We start from the raw sequence: 22,277 nt of genomic DNA on the forward strand, positions 1-22,277 counted from the left end.
ATGAACTTCACTCCCGGTGTCCTATTTCAACTGTCGTATGAATACCCAGAAGAAAAAGAAAAGGTTAAAGAAAACCAGAAACCAATCTCCAAGAAAAAAACATTACTAACAAAAATCATAAACTGTCGTATGAATCACTCCCGGGGTCCCTATTTCATTTTTTAACGCTTTCCAGCTCTCCAATGCGCGCAAGTCGGCGACTTTCTGAGCGGCCTCAGCTTGTCGTTTCTCGGAGCGAGGGCGAGCGGCAGCGGTGATGGCTGCGTCAACCTCTCTCTCCAATATCTCAACTCGTGGCTGGAGCAGTTTGATGGAGCGGGCTTGGTCAGCGGTAAGGAAGGCTTTGGAGAACGTGTCTTCGTCGATGAAGATGGCTTTGGTGAGAAGAAGCTTCTGGAGAGATTCGAGATTGTGATGCAGGGAAGAGAAATTAGAAATGTGAAGAGGGAAAATGTGGTTGTAGAGGGAACGCCAAAATGTGATATAGGTTTTTTAAAAATTTGGGGGCAAATACGAAGTTAAATTTGGGGAGTGGGTTTGATGAATCTAAATCTGAAAATTTAGAAAAAGAGGGAAATTTTTGCTGAGGATAAAAAGAAGCTCCAAGAGAAATGTAAAAGAGCATGCAGCTGTAGTCAGCGTTTTTTATTTATTGCTCCTTAAATGGAGGTGAGAGCTAACTAGATCTGTATCCGAATATTGTTCTTTAGTTCAGGTGTATGAGAAAAATAATTTTGAATATTTAGGGTTCAGGTTTTTTTTAGGTTTAAGGGTTTGGGGCTTAGGGTTTAGGATTTAGGGCTTAGGGGTTTGGGTTTCGGGATTTGGGTTTGGGGTTTGAGGTTTGAGGTTGAGGGTTGAGGGTATTTTAGGGTTGAGGGTTTAAGGGTTTAGGGTTTAGAGTTTACGGTTAAGGGTTTAGGGTTTAGGGTTTAGGACTTGGGATTTGGAGTTTGGGGTTTGGGATTTGGGGTTTGGGGTTTGGGGTTTGGGGTTCGGGGATCGGGGATCAGGGTTCGGGGATCGGGGTTCGGGGTTCGGGATTCAAGGTTAAGGGTTTAGGGTTTATGGTTTAGAGTACCGGGGTTTGGGGTTAGGGGTTAAAGGTTAGGGGTTTGGGGTTTGGGGTTTGGGGGTTGGGGTTGAGGGTTGAGGATATTTTAGGGTTTAGGGTATTTTAGGGTTTAGGATTTTTTATGGTTTAGGGTTTTTTACGGTTTAGGGTTTGGGGGTCGGGGGTGGGGTTACGGGGTCGGGTTCGAGGTTCCGGGTTCTAGGTTCGGGGTTCAGGGTTCGGGGTTCGGGGTTCCGGGGTTCGGGTTTCAGGGTTCCGGGGTTCGGGGTTCAGGGTTCAGTGTTCCGGGTTCAGGGTTTAGGGTTCAGGGTTTAGGGTTTTTAGGATTCGGGGTTTTTAGGGTTCGGGGTTTTTAGGGTTCAGGATTTTTAGGGTTCAGGGTTTTTAGGCTTCAGGGTTTTTAGGGTTTAGGGATTAGGATTTTCGTTTTACGGTTAAAGGGTCAGGGGTCAGGGGTCAGGGTTTAGGGTTCATGGTTCAGGGTTCAGGGTTCAGAGTTTAGGGTTTTTAGGATTCGGGGTTTTTAGGGTTCGGGGTTTTTAGGGTTCAGGGTTTTTAGGGTTCAGGGTTTTTAGGGTTTAGGGTTTAGGATTTACGTTTTACGGTTCAAGGGTCAGGGGTCAGGGGTCAGGGTTTAGGGTTCATGGTTCAGGGTTTAGGTTTTACGGTTCAAGGGTTTCAGGGTGTAGGGTTTAGAGTTTAGGGTTCAGAGTTCAGGGTTCAAGGTTCAGGGTTTAGGGTTTTTAGGGGTTCCGGGGTTAGGGTTCCGGGGTCAGGGTTCAGGGGTCAGGGTTCGGGGTACGGGGTTCGGGGTTCCAGGTTCCGGGTTCCGGGTTCGGTTCGGGTTCGGGGTTCGGGGTTCGGGGGTCGGGGTTCGGGGGTCGGGGTTCGGGGGTCGGGGTTCAGGGGTCTAGGGTCTAGGGTCTGGGTTCGGGGGTCGGGGTTCGGGGGTCTGGGTTCGGGGGTCTAGGGTCTAGGGTCTAGGGTCTAGGGTCTAGGGTCTAGGGTCTAGGGTCTAGGGTCTAGGGTCTAGGGTCTAGGGTCTAGGGTCTAGGGACTAGGGTCTAGGGTCTAGGGTCTAGGGTCTAGGGTCTAGGGTCTAGGGTCTGGGGTCTAGGGTCTGGGGTCTAGGGTCTGGGGTCGAGGGTCTGGGGTCTAGGGTCTAGGGTCGAGGGTCTAGGGTCGAGGGTCTGGGGTTTCGGGTTTCGGGTTTCGGGTTTCGGGTTTCGGGTTCAGGGTTTCGGGTTTCGGGTTTCGGGTTCAGGGTTTCGGGTTTAGGGTTTAGGGTTTAGGGGTTAGGGTTTAGGGGTTAGGGTTTAGGGTTTAGGGTTTAGGGGTTAGGGGTTAGGGGTTAGGGGTTAGGGGTTAGGGGTTAGGGGTTAGGGGTTAGGGGTTAGGGGTTAGGGTTAGGGGTTAGGGTTAGGGGTTAGGGGTTTAGGGGGTTAGGTTTAGGGGTTAGGTTTAGGGGTTAGGGTTTAGGGGTTAGGGTTAGGGGTTAGGGTTAGGGGTTAGGGGTTAGGGNACACATATTTTTGAAGCCTTGTAGTAAAATTAATGGATAATCTCCCATTCATTGTCTCAGAATGTGTTTGACCCCCCTTAAATTGAATATAGCTTGAGGTTCTAAAGACGGTGTTGATTGTATTATTCAATTAATTATTTGGCTTATGAAATATATTCAATGAGTGTCAGCAGTACGTGTTACACTTCTCTGCCAGTGAAACACTAATCTATTGTCTTCTTCCAATCAAAATATATTGGATTAAATAATGTCAATCTGAAATCTTTTCTAGTTGTTTTTATGGTTGTAATTATTATTTTTAACAATTTATTTATTTTACTTGTTTCAGATGGGCAACCTCTTCTAGCTTCTGGAGGTTCATCTGGTGTTATAAGCATATGGAATCTGGAAAAGAAAAGACTCCAGTCAGTTATAAGAGAGGCTCATGATAGTGTGATCACCTCGTTACATTTTTTTGCCAATGAACCAGTGCTAATGAGTTCATCAGCAGACAACTCTATTAAAGTAAGAATTATTCTTCAGATGCATCCATGCATACATGGGATTAAATTTTTGACCTTGTAATTGGGAGGATATTATTTTTGAATGTAACTTTAGATGCTTGTCTGTTGATTGTGTTCAAAATTTATTATAGAAAAAAGAAAGGAAGTTGTTTGTGTAGTTTTAAGATATTTGAAACATAGCAGGTAAACTTGGATATCTGCGATATAACACTATGTACTATCAACATGACATTATTTTTCTCAATGATAATAGTTTTCTTTTTCATAGAAAACTGTAAATTTATAGTGATTATAATCACCTAAGCAATATTATTATATTTTTGCTGGTTGACCATGGTTGTTGGCTTTCAGTGTTATGAATTTAGACTGGACTTTATTTAGGCCTTTGTGCTTTACTTGTTATTATCATGATTGAAGCTTGTGCTCATATCATTGTCCATTTTGTTTCATATTTTATTTGATAAAATAAAGTGTTTTTGTGTGATTTTTTTTTCTATAGATAAGGTAATTTATTCTAGCAAAGCCTGAAGGCAGTTTTTCAATTTTCATCTTGGTTTCTACTTTTAATTAATTTTACATTCCCATTCTTCCTGATGATGTACTAAAATGTCTGACTTTTATTTCCTCAGATGTGGATATTTGATACAAGTGATGGTGATCCTCGCCTTCTACGCTTCCGAAGTGGGCATAGTGCTCCTCCTCTTTGCATAAAGTAATATTTTTTCCTCAAGTGTTAATTTATATAGGAAATGTTTAACTTTGTTGCATTCATAGAAAGTAATGATTAGATATTTAGTTTTTGAAGGAGTTGATTATTAATTTGGAACAATATTGTTTACTTGACCTCTCTATGATGTTCAGCATATGGATTCTTATATGGAGAGCTATTTTTCTGAGAGAATAGTTACTTTCTATTGATAAGTTTTTCGATATTATTTTTATTTCTTTTCTGACTGGTTATTATATTATTTCTAAAATGAGGTATTCATTATGATGTTAACCATATGGATTGCTTTAAGCTATTCTGCATATTTTAGATATTGTGAACTTACTACATAATGATTGTGATTTTTCACGTTGAATCTGGGATGTGTCCTTGTTACTTACTCTTGCTAATTATATGGCAGGTTTTATGCCAACGGAAGACATATTCTTTCAGCTGGTCAGGATCGTGCCTTTCGCCTTTTCTCTGTAGTTCAGGTTGGTTATAATTTTCATTTATAGGAAAATATTATTTTGTTCTAATTGTGACTTCTCTCTCCCTCAATATTTGTTGCTATTTGTTTTTGAAAAAAAGTTTTCTTTCATTACTATTACTGTTGTTAAAGGCATTGCCAATGTGGACAGGCGATTTCCAAACATTTTCTAGAGCTGAAAAAATGGGTCACAAACCTGTGGGTAGTTATTGGTTTGGTTCAAGGGTGAGTGAGAGTTGGGCTGCACTGCCGCTCTCAGGAAGTGCTGCTGAGTGAGAGAGGGGTGTTCATAGTAAAAAGTGAGAGGGTTTATCTTTTTGGTTAGATAGGTGAGCTGCCATTTGCAATACCCATTTTGACAACTCTACTAATAATATGCATTAAAATAGTAGTATTCCCTCTAGTTTCTCCTTGTATGATTTGCTAGTTATGTGGAAGCCAGTGTCACTGCATTCAGATATTATTAAATGTATACATGTAATTTAATTCTCCAGCTTTGAACTTTTCTAAGCTGTTTTCATATACATTTATTTTCCCTGCCCATTGTAATGACCATATTCATGGCTTAATTTTTATTGCCTCTTTACTGTGCATTATCTATTCAATTCCTCTTATTTACAACATTGATGTATTTGTTAAAATTTTGGCAGGATCAACAAAGCAGGGAGCTTTCTCAAAGACATGTTTCTAAACGTGCTAAGAAACTGAAATTGAAGGTATGGCTGGGGGTTCTTATCCTGGCTTTTGTTGCTTAACTTTGTATAAGTACTTTTGGGACTGATTACGAATGATTTTTCTGTGGTTTATTGGGGAAACTCTGGTTGCTTAGATTCTGTTGTGGGTTATGTTTCATGTTTTGCTTTCCTTTGTTTTCCATGAGTTTCAGATTTCCTATTTGTACTCTTCCCTCTAGTTAAATACGTCTAAGCTTTCTATTTGCCTACTCTAATTTTTTAACAAGCTTGTCACAGAAGAGTAAATGTTGAATTTATACATGTTTCAGACCTGAGATTCATATGCACATGATTTTGACAACTCGTTTATGTTGAGTGCAGTAAATCATGGTTCCTGTATGCCATGTGAAACTTGAATGTCGGCATAATGGAGATTGTAATTACTTTTATTCTATACTACCTAGTTATTAGGTCATTGGTATGTTTTATACCAATTAACCATGTTAATGTATATTTGTATAATGCCTCAGTTGAGCTTTAAGGTAAATGTCAACATGGGTAGGTAGAGGGGATTAAGAAGTGTATGGTACTGTGATTCTTCTTTTTTTATTTTTATTTTTTCATTTTGTTTGTAAACAATTTGTATGGAAGTAGCGGCAGTTGGTAACCCAACTTTGTTCAATTTAATGATTATGGTGCATTTAATTATATTTGTGTTGTGTTTTACATACTTCAATTCAAATTATCTACTTATCCTCTTTTATTTTTTGTGTATATCTGTCGCTCAGGAAGAAGAAATAAAATTGAAGCCTGTGATTGCATTTGATTGTGGTAAGTTCTTTCTGGCATGTTTTCATTCAGGAGTAATTTTCCTGACGGCCAAACTTATAAATGGAATTTCATCTATTGATTTGTTGTTTATATGAATTGATTCTTTCATTTACTAAAAGTGCTGCTGAACCGACAAAATGATTGAGGGTTATATGGCCATAGGTTTACAAAGAAGTTTGTAGTAATGATAATTTGTGTTGTCTTCTGGTCAATTTAATTAAGATTTAGTAATTGTCACAATTTGGGATTAAAACTGTTTGTTACTTTTTCCTTTCAATAAAAGAATAAAATCATTGAGACAGAGAGCTGAAAGTTACTCTGAATTTGGAGGATAGAGGATCATCCATAAGAAAAACAGGTTACAAATAAAATAACAAAGAAAAAGATAAAACATCAACGGAATGGAATAAGGCTGTGTATTCTCTCTGCAAGTCTCTACTAAGAAAAACCCCATAAAAGGTCTTGTGTTGTATACCAAATAGACCCCTATCGGTAAATATAGTCCCTAATATATTGTTGAGTGAAAGAAAAGTCACTAAAATCTTGTGATTAAATTGACATATATACACATGTAGCTTATCTATTGTTGCAGTTCCAGATTTCTTTATTAGATGAATTTGTTATTTAATCTACTTTAACAAGTATCACATCTTTTCTTGTGAAAACTTCAGCTGAAATTAGAGAACGTGACTGGTCCAATGTGATTACTTGTCATATGGATACTGCCAAGGCATATGTTTGGAGACTTCAAAATTTTGTTCTTGGTGAGCATATACTGAATCCATGTCCTGAAAATCCAACACCTGTAAAGGTCAGAAATCCCACTTTTATTCAATATTTTCTGTTTATCGGAAATTATTATACTTATTTTTTAGTACCTACTTCGTTGCTTTGAATTCGATTTGCTAACAGACCCATTGGATGTGTGGAGTAATAATGTTACTAAGCGTATGGTGTTCTCTTAGGGTGTCAATATCTAAAAGTTGTTGACAAATGGGTTGGTTCTAGCTGACTACTGTTTTCACATGGTAACAGGCTTGTGCTATCAGTGCTTGTGGCAATTTTGCCATTCTAGGGACAGCAGGTGGTTGGATTGAAAGGTTTAACCTTCAATCTGGAATTCGCAGGGGTTCTTACATTGACATTTCAGAATCAAGAAGCTGTGCTCATGATGGTGAAGTAGTTGGAGTTGCTTGTGACTCAACAAATACTCTCATGATTAGTGCAGGATACAAAGGAGATATAAAGGTCTGTATTTTCTGTTTGAAGATACTCTGATTTCCACTTGTTAAAGTTAATAGAAAGAATTCATAATCACTTTGGTTAGCATAGCTACATTATACAGGAAATTCTCATATATTGATAGACCTGAAAGGAATAAGGGGAAGTGGATAGTGTACGAGAGAAGGAAGAGGCACAACTGATGCGTTTAACTAACTAACGGTCTGGCACTTAACTGCCTTTAGCAGTTAAGTGAGGAGGGAAACCATTATAAATAGGAGAGTTAGTGTAGGAGGGGGGACTTTTGGTTAATTGTTTGTTAGACAGGTTCTATCCTGGGGAGAGGGTTAGGCCTCTATTGTTCATTGTATACAGATATTCTTGTGTGAATAAAAGAGATCTTTCTTCATTACCTGGTGTGCTGGGTGTGAGTCTGGAGTTTTGATTAGGTTTTTGTGGAGGTTTCTATCAAATTGGTCCGACCTGCCGGATCCATTGATAGCCGAACGTGATGGAGGGAAGAGTGGTGACGGTTGCGGAACAGATGGAAGCGGTGGAGGTGGCGTTGGCAGAAACGAAAGCGGAAACGGTGTACCTGCGACATGAAACCGGGACGCTGAGGCAGAACTGTGAGATGATGCGCCAAGATATCCAAGCGATTTTGACGATCCTGAAAGACCGCAAGACCGACAATAGAGGGGTGCGACGGGATGGGAGTGAATCGTCTGTAAATGATAACGCTGGAGGAGCAGGAGACGAAGGGGGCCAAACCGGAGCAGGACGTACGGGGGCGATGATCAATTGGCGGAAGCGGGTGGAATTGCCCGTGTTTGAAGGTGGCGAACCCTGGAATTGGATGAGTCGGGCGGAAAAGTTTTTCGAGGTACAGAAAGTGGAAGAAGAGGAGAGGATGCAACTGGCTTTTATCAGCATGGAAGGGTACGCCGGAAGCTGGTTCCGATTCTGGCGGGAGAAGACTAAGAATTACTCGTGGGAGGGGTTGAAAAGAGCGTTGGTAATTCGCTTCGGAGGAGGAACTCGGGGAACCATCTATGAGAAGCTATCGGCGATCAGACAGACGGGGCCGGTGGAAGACTACGCCAGGGATTTTGAGGTGTTAGTGGGTCAGACGACTCAAATTCCAGAGGAGCAAATCCTGGGTTATTTTATGGCGGGTCTAAGGGAAGAGGTGAGCGACCAGGTGAGACCGCATGATCCGCCAGACCTTATGACCGCGATGCGGGTCGCGAGGGACGTTGAAAAGTTTTGTGCGCCGTTGAAGACGGGAGGAGGATCGGGTTACAAAAATCCAAGTTCGTGGGGGCGGTCGGCGGGAACAGTCGCGCGGGTGGACCCACCGAGAGAAACGCAGAACCGAGGGGGAGCCATCGAGAGTGTCGGGTTGGTTAAGAGGGAGACGGCCCAAGGAGGAGGCGTTGCTAGAACCACTGGTGACGGGAGAGATCGAGGGCCGCGAAACTTACCTTATGCGGAGTACTTGAAAAGGAGAGAGGAGGGCAAATGTTTCCGCTGCGGAGGGCCGTTTGGTCCGGGTCATCGCTGCCCGGAACGGGGACTTCGCATGTTGATCGTGGTGGATGAGGAGGAGGAAGACAGCGGCGAGACGGAAACAGAAGTGGACATCGCTCAAATGGAACTGTCGGCTTTGTCAGCAGGGGGGTTGTCGTCCCCCAAAACGATGAAGTTGTGGGGGCGGATAGGTCGGCGAGAGGTCTTGGTGCTGATCGACAGTGGCGCGAGCCACAATTTCATTAGTCGCAGAGTAGTGGAGGAGCTGGGGTTGAAGGTGGAGGATACCCAGCCATATCTCGTGTGCTTGGGGGATGGTCAACGGAAAAAGATTAGGGGGTGTTGTGAACAGGTGGCAGTAAAGGTCGGAGAAGCTGATATCGTTGAACGGTTTTATTTGTTCGAGTTAGGAGGGGTAGAGTTAATTCTGGGGATAGACTGGTTGAGGAAATTGGGGAAGGTGACGGTGGACTGGGGACCTTAATCATGACTTACCGACAGGGAGAAGAGGAGATCACCATTAAAGGTGACCCCACATTAGAAAGAAAGATCGTGGGACCCAGAACTTTATCAAAAGTAGATGACGTGGAAGTTTGCTTACTGATTTGGGAGTTGGGCTTGCGGGAGGCCCAAAACGTGAAGCAGAATGGCAAGGACCTTTTTGAAAGACAGAGGGAGGAACTGGAAAAATTATTGGGCCGGTATCACAAGGTGTTCGCAGAGCCCACTAGTCTTCCACCTGAAAGAGAGAGGGTGCACCAGATAAAGCTGAAGGAGGGAATGGACCCAGTGAACGTCCGGCCTTATCGGTATCCGCATGTCATGAAGGGTGAGATCGAACGGCAAGTTGCGGAAATGCTTCGAACTGGGGTGATCAGGCCGAGCCACAGCCCGTATTCGAGCCCAGTCATTTTGGTAAAGAAGAAGGACGGGAGCTGGCGGTTTTGCGTCGACTACAGGGCGCTCAATCGGGCCACCGTACCGGACAAATTTCCGATTCCCGTGATTGAAGAATTGTTGGATGAGCTGAAGGGAGCGTGTTACTTTTCAAAGGTAGATTTGAGAGCGGGATATCACCAAATTCGCATGGACAAGGGGGATATAGAGAAGACAGCATTCCGGACGCATCAAGGGCACTATGAATTTGTGGTGATGCCCTTCGGACTCACTAACGCGCCGGCGACTTTCCAAAGTTCGATGAACAGCCTCTTCCAACCCTTTTTGAGAAGGTTCGTCCTCGTCTTTTTCGACGATATCTTAGTTTACAGCCGGTCATGGGGGGAGCATCTGAAGCATGTGGAGACGGTGTTGTCTGTCCTGGAGCGTGATGGCTGGGTGGCAAATAAGGGGAAGTGTGAGTTTGGGCAGACTAAAGTAAGGTACTTGGGCCATGTGATTTCGCAAAAAGGGGTCGAAATGGATGCGGAAAAGGTATCGGCAGTAAAGGAGTGGGAGAGACCGAAAACTCTGAAGGGGCTGAGAGGGTTCTTGGGGCTAACGGGGTATTACCGGAAGTTCGTAAAAGACTACGGCAAGATCGCCAAACCGTTAACGGAGTTGTTAAAAAAGGGGGGATTCGCTTGGAACGATAAGGCAGAGGAGGCATGGGAAAATCTGAAGGAAGCAATGACGACGGCGCCCGTATTATCCTTGCCAGATTTCCGGCAGCCGTTCCATATTGAATGTGATGCGTCTGGTCGAGGAGTCGGAGCAGTGCTGATGCAGAATAAGAAACCTATCGCCTACTTCAGCAAGGCGTTGTCGGAGAGGACGCTAAGTAAGTCAATTTATGAGAAAGAATTAATGGCGTTGATGGCCATTCAACACTGGAGGCCATATCTTCTGGGTCAGCGATTTGTGGTCCACACCGATCAGAAAAGTCTAAGACACTTGCTTGAACAACGCATCACTACCCAAAACCAACAAAATTGGATTGCGAAGCTGATGGGGTACGATTTTGAGATCGTATATAAGGCGGGAACATTGAATCAGGTAGCTGATGCTTTGTCGAGAAAAGAGAAGAGGAAGGCACGGAGGAGGGAGAACTCAGGGTGGTGGCCAGACCGTACTGGCAAGATTTTGAAGAAGTAACCAGGGAAGTGGCAGCGGATCCGATTTTGCAGAAAGTGGTGGAAGAAATCAAAGCAGACCCGAACACCCATCCTGCGTATTCTCTGGAGAATGAAAGGCTTCATTACAAGGGCCGGCTGGTGCTGTCAGCCAAATCGTCGTGGATTGCCACATTAATAGCAGAATTTCACGTAACGCAGGCAGGGGGCCATTCCGGAGTTTATCGAACTTACCGGAGAATCGCTCAATCCCTATTTTGGAGGGGGATAAAGAAAGACGTGACCGAGTTCGTAGCACGATGCAGTGTATGTCAGCAACACAAATATCTGTCTTCTTCTCCTCAGGGGTTATTGCAACCATTGCCGATTCCAAACGCGGTGTGGGAAGATTTGAGCTTAGATTTCATTGTGAGGCTACCCAAATCGAGAGGGCATGATGCGATATTAGTTGTGGTGGATCGTTTGAGTAAGTACGCCCATTTTCTGCCCTTAAAACATCCGTACACAGCCCGAACGGTTGCTGAGGTTTTCACGCGGGAGATTGTTCGGTTACATGGGATTCCTCAGTCGGTGGTAAGTGACCGAGACCCCTTGTTTCTTAGTCTTTTCTGGAAAGAACTCTTTAAGGGATTGGGGACAAAGCTGAAAATGAGTACGGCTTACCATCCCGAGACGGACGGCCAAACTGAAGTCGTGAACAGGGTGCTAGAAGGATACCTCCGATGTTTTTGTTCGGAGCAACCAGCAGGATGGATGGCGGTCTTACCTTGGGCTGAGTATTGGTATAATACCAGCTATCAAGGAGCTATAAAGTGCACCCCATTTGAGACAGTTTATGGGAGGCAACCTCCCTCGTTGCAGAGATACATCCCGGGAGAAACTTTAGTTGAGGCGGTGAGTCAAGAGCTTTTGACCCGTGATGAGGCTTTGAGACAGTTGAAATTTCATTTGGAGAAGGCACAAGAACAGATGATAAGGCAAGCGAACAAGAAAAGGAAACCAGCGAATTTTGAAGTGGGAGATTGGGTTTATCTAAGGATAAGACCTCATAGGCAGACTTCAATGCCCACTAGGTTGCACCCAAAATTGTCGGCGAGGTACTTTGGGCCGTTCCAGATCAGTCAGAGAGTAGGGGAGGTAGCTTACAAGTTGCAGTTACCAGATACAGCGCGGATCCATCCCGTTTTTCACGTATCCCAATTAAAAAAAGCTATAGGGGAGCGAAGGGTAGAAAAGGAATTACCGCGAGAATTGCAAGCAGAAGGGCCGTCTTTCTGGCCAGTGGGAGTTTTGGGGAGAAGGCAAGCTCAACAGGGAAAGAAGACAGTGCCACAATTGCTGATTGAGTGGCAGGAAGGAGGTTCAGATGGGGCAACTTGGGAGGACGAGGCAACTATCAGAGAACAATATCCTGACTTCAACCTTGGGGACAAGGTTGAATTTCAGGCGGAGGGTATTGATAGACCTGAAAGGAATAAGGGGAAGTGGATAGTGTACGAGAGAAGGAAGAGGCACAACTGATGCGTTTAACTAACTAACGGTCTGGCACTTAACTGCCTTTAGCAGTTAAGTGAGGAGGGAAACCATTATAAATAGGAGAGTTAGTGTAGGAGGGGGGACTTTTGGTTAATTGTTTGTTAGACAGGTTCTATCCTGGGGAGAGGGTTAGGCCTCTATTGTTCATTGTATACAGATATTCTTGTGTGAATAAAAGAGATCTTTCTTCATTACCTGGTGTGCTGGGTGTGAGTCTGGAGTTTTGATTAGGTTTGTTGTGGAGGTTTCTATCATATATATATAATTGCAGGTTTGGGATTTCAAAGAACGTGATCTTAAATCCAGATGGGAGATTGGCTCTTCAGTTGTTAAGATTGTGTATCATCGGTATAACGGTAAATAGAATTTTTTATATTACTTTTCGTATTCCATTTTCCATGTTTGTTTTTTCCTAATTCTTATGTATGATTAAAAAATATAATGTAAAATGTATGGGAAAAGAAATTCCTACCGTATAGGGTCATGAAGTGATTGTAGAGTTTTATTGATTTTTAGGTCTCCTGGCTACAGTAGCAGATGATTTAACAATTCGATTGTTTGATGTGGTGGCTCTTAGACTTGTGCGTAAATTTGAAGGTCACACAGATCGAATAACAGATTTGTGCTTCAGTGAGGACGGGAAGTGGCTTCTGTCATCTAGTATGGATGGAAGTCTTAGAATTTGGGATGTAATCTTAGCAAGACAGTTAGATGCAATACATGTTGATATACCTATCACAGCATTATCTCTGTCCTCAAACATGGATATATTAGCAACTACCCATGTTGATCAAAATGGGGTATACTTGTGGTGAGTTTCCAAATTTATTTTCTTGGTTCATGGAACACAATTTTGGGGAAAACATTTTCTACTTTTCCAAATGTTTATTGCATCTTATTGATATTCTTTTCTGGGCCTGGGTTTGTAATTATTTTCTCTTAAGTGAATATCATTTTCTAGAATTGCTAGAGATGTATGATTATCTGAAGTAACATTCTCCCTATAAGACATTTACTATCATATTTGGAATAACAGAAAGACTGTTTTGTTATGTTTCTGAAAGGTGCAAATAATACCGAATGTGAAAATTGTTACTTTTGCAATTTAATAACTTTGAAGAAGAAACCAGTTTTGATAGATGGAAATTTTGTCAGGGTAAACCAGGCAATGTTCTCTAGTACTTCAAACATAGATTCGTATGCAAGTGGAAAAGAGGTTGTGAGTGTCAAATTGCCCTCTATCTCTCTGTAGAACGTTCTCAAGATGAGCATTCTGAAGAGCCAGTGAATGCATCCCAACTAAAAATGACCTGGATTTCCCAACTCAGGATAAGCAAATACCCGAGTTGGTGACACTTTCCTTGCTGCCTAAGAGCCAGTGGCAGAACTTGATCAACTTAGACATTATAAAGGTCCTCATTTCTCAGCAGTATTGCATCTCATGATATGAACCTTTTGAAATTTTGGAGGTCATTTGGTTTGCGAGAATGTTCTGTATTTTTCTTTTCTATTTTTACTTTTAATTACAAAAAATGTCACATTATTTTCCTAAGCTTGTATATGAATTATGGAAAACAATTTAAAAATATAACAAGTTGACAAAATGGTGACATTTTTGTAATTAGATGTAAGGAAATGAAAACAACTTATCCAAATCAAATTTCCCCTTTTCCTTGAATTTCATGTATATTTTCTGCCATGGTCATGAATGACATGTGTTTTTTCTTGCTTGTTAAATTTAAAACAACTAAATTCCAGGTTCGCAATAAGCCTATTGAGCCTCCAAAAAAACCTGAAAAAGCTCCATTCTTCTTGCCTTCTGTTCCATCCCTCTCTGGGGAAATATTGTTTGAGTCGGAAAAGTTATCCTTGAAGGAGAACGATAAAACAGAGGTTGGGAAACAAATGAAGACAATATCAGATATGCCACAATCACGTTTTGTGTATCTCCTTCAATGCTCAAAAGAGACAGACAACTGTAAGGCCTCAGCTATTTTATTTTTGTGTGCATGATGCTTAGATTGTGGTTGATTAATTATAATTTACTTTCTCTGAAAATCTGTAATGCAATTATCTCTAAAATTTAGCGTTCCACATTGTAGATGCAGCGTTCACTGATTATATTAAAGGATTATCTCCATCAACACTGGATATGGAGCTTCGAATGTTTCAGATCATTGATGATGATGATCAGCAAGAAGCAGAGAAGAGATCTGAGTTGGTATCTATTGAATGGCTTCTGGATTATTTTATTCATGAACTTTCCTGCAGAAATAATTTCGAGTTTCTACAAGCTGTCATCAGGCTATTTTTAAAGGTTAGGGACTTCCCCATAGTCTGTTAGTTAGTGTTTATTGATTTCAAACGAATGTGATTTTATTGGTTGCTATTGCATGTTTACAATATTTCTTCATCTTGCCAGATTCAGTGAGACAATTCGGCAGCAATCATGCTTACAAGAAAAGGCAAGGAAACTTCTTGATATTCAATGCATGGTATGGCAAAGAGTAGATAAATTATTTCAAAGTTCGAGATGTGTGGTCGCCTTTCTTAGTAATTCCCAAATTTAGGTGACAATTTTAACTTGCAATGCCAACCCTCTGGAGTGATAATTAAGGCACTGTGCGTGGACATGCATTTGAGCCTTCTTTTTAGTTGGGATTTATAGAGAAGTGAGAGCAGTAAATTTGTTAAAGCTGGTGGATGAGGTTTCTTATCATCGTTGTCAAGTTTGACGGTGATCATAGCAAGAAATTCTTGTAACGGGATACTAGTATCGTACATCGTACTAAAGCAATTTTTGTAACTTACATTTTGTATCAGCCGAATTAAAATAAATGCTCTTATATAATATAATGTTTTCAGCAAATTATGCTTTCTCTTTTGCCTATTCTATTTCAGCAAATCATACTGAGGACCGTCGTAGGACTTTATCAACATTTGGACTGATTTTGACGGGAAATCTCAACCAAAAATGGATGAAAATCCATGCAACAAAAGAATGAAATAAAAGTCGAATATGTTAGTCAGAAACGAGGAATATGCGACTTTAAGTGCGTTGAAAATACTGCATGTTACCTGAAAAAACTTTTTAAAAAAGGAATATTACGTTAAAATCTATATACTGAAGTTTACAAATCAGTTAATTTCTTGTATTTTAAATGTGTAAAAAGTAAAAGAGATGAGATTTGAAAGAGTTAAAGGGAATATATATATGGTTTTGACTCTACGCATTAATGAGTTGTATTACTCTTTTCATTTATATAATGATGTAATTAGATGCATGATCAATTTTTTAACTATTAAAAAATGTGTTGGAAACATTTATATCATTATAGAATGGATGTTTTTGTAAAGAAAATTTCATTTAGAATATTTTGTGAATATTATTTTGAAATATTTTAGAAAAATTATTTTAAAGCAAGGAATTTTATTTTTATACAAGAAACTTTTACTTTCTGGGATCTCGAAATTCTTTCTGTACATCCTTGAGTCTTATTCTTATCACGGTTCATTTAAAGGTTTTTTCTATCTCTTCTCTCCTTAGCTGTATTTCAGGGAAAGGAAAATGTGTATTTCAACTGAGAAAATGACATGCCAAGAACGTGGAACTTATCCAATGATGGTGTTACTCTTGATCCTTCGCTGGGACAAAGCAATTTACATTTTCTATCTGTGGTTTATTTGACAGAAATTTTCCAACAATTATACTCCGTTGGCTTGCCAACCAAACAATGCAGATAAGTATGCAGATGAATTATTGAAATGATATACGGAAGCATAAAATAAAGCTAATTTACACCATTATTATGTTCTTGCTCTCCACCCTTTACTTGTTAGGACAACACAGTATACGACTTCGATATTCTCCAAGGGCCCATATTGGAATATGTTTCTATACGAAGAGTAACTGATAGTACAATTCCTATTGAACACTCCTATGATTTCCTACAAAACAACATATTGTATTTCAGAAAACACATATTAGATGAAAAAATCTTCTCAAAATAAATCTAAAAAAACGATTGTAAGTTACAGTAATTTTGTATTACAGTGACTGTAAGTTACTGTTGGGGAAACTCCCCATTTTCCATTTGTGAATTGATCAAAACCTTGGCTGCACGATGCAATGGGATTGGATCTCTTTGACCCTACCACAAAATAAAACACTAACTTTATAGAAGTCTGTTCTCTCATTTCACCTCATGATTTATTCTATAAAAGATTATGTTCTGCACATCCAAATTTGGTATACCTGTCCAGCTTCAATGAGTGCCAACATTGCCCATGCAGTGTTCACTACGTGAGACTTGTTTCCTTCTAGATTCATGTAAACCTGTTTTAGTTGTACTTTTATTACTTTATTTGTCTTTGACATAAAATTGTAATATGCAAAATCAAAGAAGAGTATCTATATTGAGAAAAGCACAGGATTACCAAAATCAAAGATTACCTTTTGTTGACATGCAAGATAGCTTTCTCCCCACCCACCAGAAAGTTGTTGATGGGAAAGCAAAAACTCACATGCTCTTCTAATGCTGTTCTCATCTTGGTACCTTTTCCCTGCAGCTATGAGTCCCTTTATTCCAAACCATGTTCCATACGTATAACAGATTCCCCATGATCCATACCTAGTTAATTAATTACAAATCTTTTGAAATTTGCAAGGGAAAGAATATCTAAGTTCATCCTCTACCCTTTCTCCATAAAGCATTTTGTATCATCATTGCATTTCAAATATCATGAGTTTATTCCTTATGACATTTCAAAAGAAATGAGTTTGAGGGGAAACAGAGCAAACCATGAACCATCAGCTAATTGTATGCTTTCGATGTAGCTTGCTGCCTTAGCAATACAAGTTTCTATTTCCTTCCTTCTATAAGTTGGATATCGTCTTCTGAATAAGGCAAGACCTTGAATTATTGATGATGTGCATTCTACACACCTATAACAAAATTATGAACTCCTAAATTTGATACAATTCTAAAAAATCATATTCTAACTCTGAATAAATTATAAGAAACCACATGTCAAACATACTGATAATCGATCATGATATCTTCAAATGTTTCTGTTGGATTCATTTTCTGTGACAAAAATCAATCGTATTAGAAGATTGAAACTATAGCTGTTCATTTAAGAGAAAGTAATAGTTTTACCTCCAACCATGCGTAAGATCTCGTGAGCTCATATGATGCAAATCCTCCACTTCTGTTCTGATATATCATCAGTAACAAAATTCATTAACCAATGACGCTGAAGTTTTTAATTTGATATTACAAATTGTGGTTGTAGTTGCGACCGTGGTCACTTTCCACTATACATTGATACCTTAAAGTATGTCTACATTGAATATAATATAATGTCGGGTAAAAATATGTTTTAGTCACATCTAAATTTTTTATATGTACCTGTAGGGATAATGTTAAATTAACAGCTTCGTATAGGTGTTCTATTTCCACTGTTTTTCCCACTATCTCAAATGGCAAATCTGATAACAGAACTGCTGTCTGAAAAAAGACATGTACAAACAAGTTAAACAAACGACTTAAGAAACTAATAGCTTGATAAAATGTAACAGAAAAGTTCTACCATCATCGGATTAATTCTATGTTTTTGACTGTTAATTAAACTAGAACTAAGATTTAAGATTGGAATTTTATTGAAATTAATGGCAAATTCATTCATCATCACCTTCAGGCCTTCTGCAGTGCTGTCTGTGGAAGGCCAACCATTGTCTGCAGTTGAAAAAGGCCATCCACCTTTAGAAATGTGGCGATACCAATAACTTGGATTACCAGAGCTGTTTTCTGTAATCTACACACACGTTCAATGTAATTAATAATTATGATTGTCGGAAATAATCCCGAGTCTAAGTTTAAATAACAAAGTGAAACACCATATAAATAACAAAATATACAAAACTCTATTGTCTCGAGATGTTGAGTTATTCGATTGGACTAAGTCATATAAATATATAAATATGTTGAGTTATTCGTCGATTACAACAGCATTTAATCAGTGTACTATACCTGTGAGCATTTTATGAAATTATTTGCTCTCTTAAGCATTGAACCATATTCATCCTCGAGATTGGTAGCTAAGATTGCTTGAACAGACAAAACAAGATCCCAAAATTGTGAACCATTATATCCCTGACATTAATGAACTACCTTCATTAGAATTTGCAGAACAGTATTTACTCACAAATACAAGTTTAAGTTAATTTAAATGCATTTGTCAACTTCTGCAGAAAGAATATATAAGCTATGTAGAACCTGCATTTTCATTCCATCCTCAGCCACCCAGAGATAGTCTTTGATTCTTGAAATGTGACACTTAAATGCTTGAGAATTGGGATTCTCCACCCAACAGCAAACCATGTTTAGTACCTGTTTCATAAGGCTAGCCTGTTCGGTTGTCTTTATTCAAATTACTAAGAAAATTAACATAGTGCTATCAAGTTTACGTCTTTAAAATATTCATATCAATGGTTTAATATAATCGTGTCCCCATAATCTGGTTGGTGTGCTTTCTTTTCTTCCCTTTTTTAGTAAAAGGATTGCACGCAATGCAAAGAGATACTTTTGGAAGCAATTCGTTAGAAATAGTCAAAGATAATTAGATAATTATATTCTTTTTAAAATTTATAGTTCATAAAAAATAAAAATATATGTTACCTATTTTTTTAGTTCAGCTTTAGTCTATTTAGAGCATTAGGTGGTGAACATAAAATATTTCATGTTTATTAAGTATTAGTTGAGTTTTCATTTACTTTCTGTACAATAATTAAGAAGATGATATAACAGGTAAGACGTTAACATCGTTATTACCTTACTAATGGGTCCAATACAAAGGTAGTTTGTGTTTTCATCTTCATAGTGTATATGTTGCATTACACGATGGAGTGCTTTCTGCCTTAGCTTCGAGAAGGGCCATCGCATGAGAAGAGGTTCTCCTACATTCTGAAGAAAACTCCATAAAATATTCTGCGTCATTGGACAAGTTCGGTACATATCTTCCTGCATAATTAGAATAAAACATATCATAATTAACTTAATTGAACCTCACAAAACCAAATTATAAAACGATGTGTATCCATTTATATATTATAAATTGGTTTTATTTTTAGTAAAAAAAAAATAGTAAGAGTATTACCTTGGCACATAAACTCGTTGCCTCATCCCACTGAAGTAAGTGATAGGGAAAGGTGTAGAGCTCTTTTCTGAGGGATAAAATAACTGCGTTGATTGGTCCAACAAATCTTGTTGCATACAAGTACGACATCGGTAGATACACTAATCGAGTGTGACACCACATCCTTCCTGGGTGGAAAGGAACACAGTAGGGAAGCACCCAAATCTCCGGTGGAATTGCCTTCATGCCGCTCCATTCGTATACGCCAAGAACCTACCAACACTTTTATCAGTGGAAATTATGGATCCAATGAATAAAAAAGCAACAAAGTAATGAATTTACAGAGAGCCAGAGTTTGCCCCATGATGGAATGTGAGTGACTCCACCACGATGAAGAATCCAGGCCCTTGCTTTCTGCATGCTTCCTTCTCCACCATCAACTTCTTCTCCAAGCAACCTCAAGCTCACATAGTTCAGAGCTGTACAAAACATTGTGCTGTGGCCTTCTATATGCAACCCCCACCCTCCATCTTCGTTCTGTATAACCATAACTTATCCATCTTAATTATATAACTTAACACATCATATATATATATATATATATATATATATATATATATATATATATATATATATATATATATATATATATATATATATATATATTAACATTCAGAGTCATATATAATTCATTTATGCCTGGTGATTCAACATATACCGCCGCATCTCGCTTTGATGCTCCCTCGGCAACACTGCATTAAGGGTCCCAGTCACCCACAATCCAATTACCTACACATGATTATTCCCACCAATTAATCCAGCTAAAATATAATGTTGCATGAAAAGAGAATTAATGCTACCTACGTACCAATCCAGGTAAAAGAAACAAAGGGCCGCCATAGTCAGATGGCCAGAAACCATCCTCAGCTTGCAGGGTTGAGAGACTTCTCAGGGCTCTTTTCAGTGTTCTTCTCACAACTTCCTCATTTATATCCTCCTCCCTTTCAATCTCTTTCTTCCTCTTTATGCCCTTTTCCCTTTCAAACTGACAAACACATACGTAAATCTTGCATGCAAATGAAACACAAAAACCTAACTGGGTGGTCATGGAACTTTCAAGAGCAGAATTCATCTAGAGACATAAACCATGAGACACACACTTACATTTTCAACATATGACTAGGAACAACATGAGACACACTTACATTTTCAACATAACATATAACTAGGAACAACATTATATATAGGAGAATGATAGATTGACTCAGTAATCTTTTGATATGTTATATATATATACACACCTGGAGTCTCATTAAGAGATCAGAACTGTGTTTATATTTGAAACGGTTCTTGTTAAATTCCTGGCGAACTTGTTTCCACCTCAGCTCGCTCTTCTTTGCTTCCAAGATCTTGATGGAACTCCCAGAATTGTCTTCCCATATGGTTGTTCACGCTTCTTACCCTCTCATCCTCCTTCTCTGAAACCTTCAGCTTCCACATCTTAACTTACTCTTATCTTCTTTCTCTCCGTGTATATGTATATATACTTCAAGTCCAACACTCCCTTCCTCTTTTCCAACACTCCCTCCTTCTTTTCACTTTCTGCTTTTCTCCTCTTTTTAAATATCTCCCCCCTTTTAATTTATTCATTCATTTAGGACAATAATTTTCATTTTTATATATAATAGTAATAATAAATAATATCAATGACCTTCAAAACAAAGGGAAAAACAAAAACTGTCTAATGAATCACCTCTTTCTCTCCCTCTACTATATATTTTGTACAAGGTCCCTATTATGTGCTGTCATCCCCAATAATTTCAATTTTTGTGTGACGAAAAATATACTAATTCATGTATGGGATATATATATATATATATATATATCAACAGATGGAACTAGTGTGGCCAATTAATTTTAATTTATTTAGATTAAATTACAAAGTCATGTCACTTTATCAAGGATTTATTAATGTTTTAATCTCAATCATTAACATATAAATAATCATATGCATCTGACACAAACAAATAGTCTCACTCTGATCACATATATGCAATTGGAATCTTATGAATATTGATTCATACTTGGTTGTTAAAATACCATAGAATAAAAAATTAAAATTAAAATTAAATAATTTATATTTTTTATTTTACTTTTAAATTTATAAATTATTATTTTTTAAAATATTTATGAGTATCTATGTATATTTGTCGAGTTAGTTCTTTTATTGTAAAATAACAATAAGTATTATTCATGTTATACTTGTTTTTTTCTAGCCATTATTAATAAAAGAGATTCACTGCCTCTTTAATAGTAGATTCCAAACTTTTAAAATTATATGTATATATTATGAAAACCTATGATAGTTAAATGAGGTAGATTTTTAATTGTTATTTAATGTTAATAAAATATAAAATTGAAAATTATAAAGAATAAAAAGTTTGATTAAATTTGTCTCTTAAACTAGTTGTTTTTTCCGTCTCTCTCATGTGTAATTATATTCTCTTTTTAAATAAACTTATTATTTCTAGTCTCATCTCTCATATTATCTTTTATTGTAGAAAAAAAAAACTCTCTCTTTTACTCTTCACTTGTCAGTAAAATATTAATACATTTTCATCTTAGGAGCGTTTTTTATAATAATTATTTTTAGAAATATAAAAAACAATAATTGTTATGTGTTTATTCATAATCAACACTTTTAATTGTATCTTAATTATTATATATTTCTTTTTTTGGTTTCATCTATCATTCATTTGGTTCAAAATGAATTGAATTATATCAAGAAATTTCTCTTAGTGAACAAATCTTATCTTTTAAATTTTAATAAATAAGATAATATTAGTTTAAAATTTTAACTTAAAAATTTTATTGTTATACTCTTCTCCAGTTGAAAAATTTATCAACCTTGGACTATGTTAATATTTGACAAGAACAAGAAAATCAAATACATTTTATTTTGATAACTTATTTAGTTTTATAT

The 22,277-nt window shown here is 38.5% G+C and overlaps 1 protein-coding gene and 1 pseudogene across 2 annotated transcripts; one reads left to right on the top strand and one right to left on the bottom strand.

Annotated features, from left to right (window-relative positions):
* Positions 1 to 14,516, top strand: LOC148199943 (U3 small nucleolar RNA-associated protein 21 homolog; annotated as a pseudogene). Its single transcript, XR_015785911.1, has 16 exons — positions 1 to 16; positions 176 to 487; positions 1,223 to 1,407; positions 1,765 to 1,894; positions 2,926 to 3,101; positions 3,730 to 3,812; positions 4,228 to 4,300; positions 4,947 to 5,012; positions 5,759 to 5,801; positions 6,473 to 6,612; positions 6,837 to 7,049; positions 12,429 to 12,513; positions 12,674 to 12,968; positions 13,313 to 13,569; positions 13,916 to 14,135; positions 14,260 to 14,516. The product of XR_015785911.1 is annotated as a U3 small nucleolar RNA-associated protein 21 homolog (transcript).
* A 1,698-nt stretch (positions 14,517 to 16,214) lies between these two features.
* LOC148199944 (cycloartenol synthase-like) lies at positions 16,215 to 20,880 on the bottom strand. Its single transcript, XM_088113304.1, is given in 17 exon segments — positions 16,215 to 16,308; positions 16,413 to 16,493; positions 16,611 to 16,788; positions 16,959 to 17,102; positions 17,198 to 17,244; positions 17,317 to 17,373; positions 17,569 to 17,667; positions 17,852 to 17,974; positions 18,190 to 18,312; positions 18,436 to 18,549; positions 18,991 to 19,179; positions 19,316 to 19,567; positions 19,637 to 19,831; positions 19,994 to 20,083; positions 20,163 to 20,339; positions 20,596 to 20,680; positions 20,682 to 20,880. Coding segments are annotated over 17 exon segments (2,154 nt in total). The 5' UTR covers positions 20,795 to 20,880; the 3' UTR covers positions 16,215 to 16,221.
* Positions 20,881 to 22,277: the final 1,397 nt, after the last annotated feature.

Source organism: Vigna umbellata, chromosome 4 (genome assembly GCF_029865625.1).
Source record: "Vigna umbellata cultivar VRB3 chromosome 4, Vumbellata_1.0, whole genome shotgun sequence".
Taxonomy (NCBI): domain Eukaryota; kingdom Viridiplantae; phylum Streptophyta; class Magnoliopsida; order Fabales; family Fabaceae; genus Vigna; species Vigna umbellata.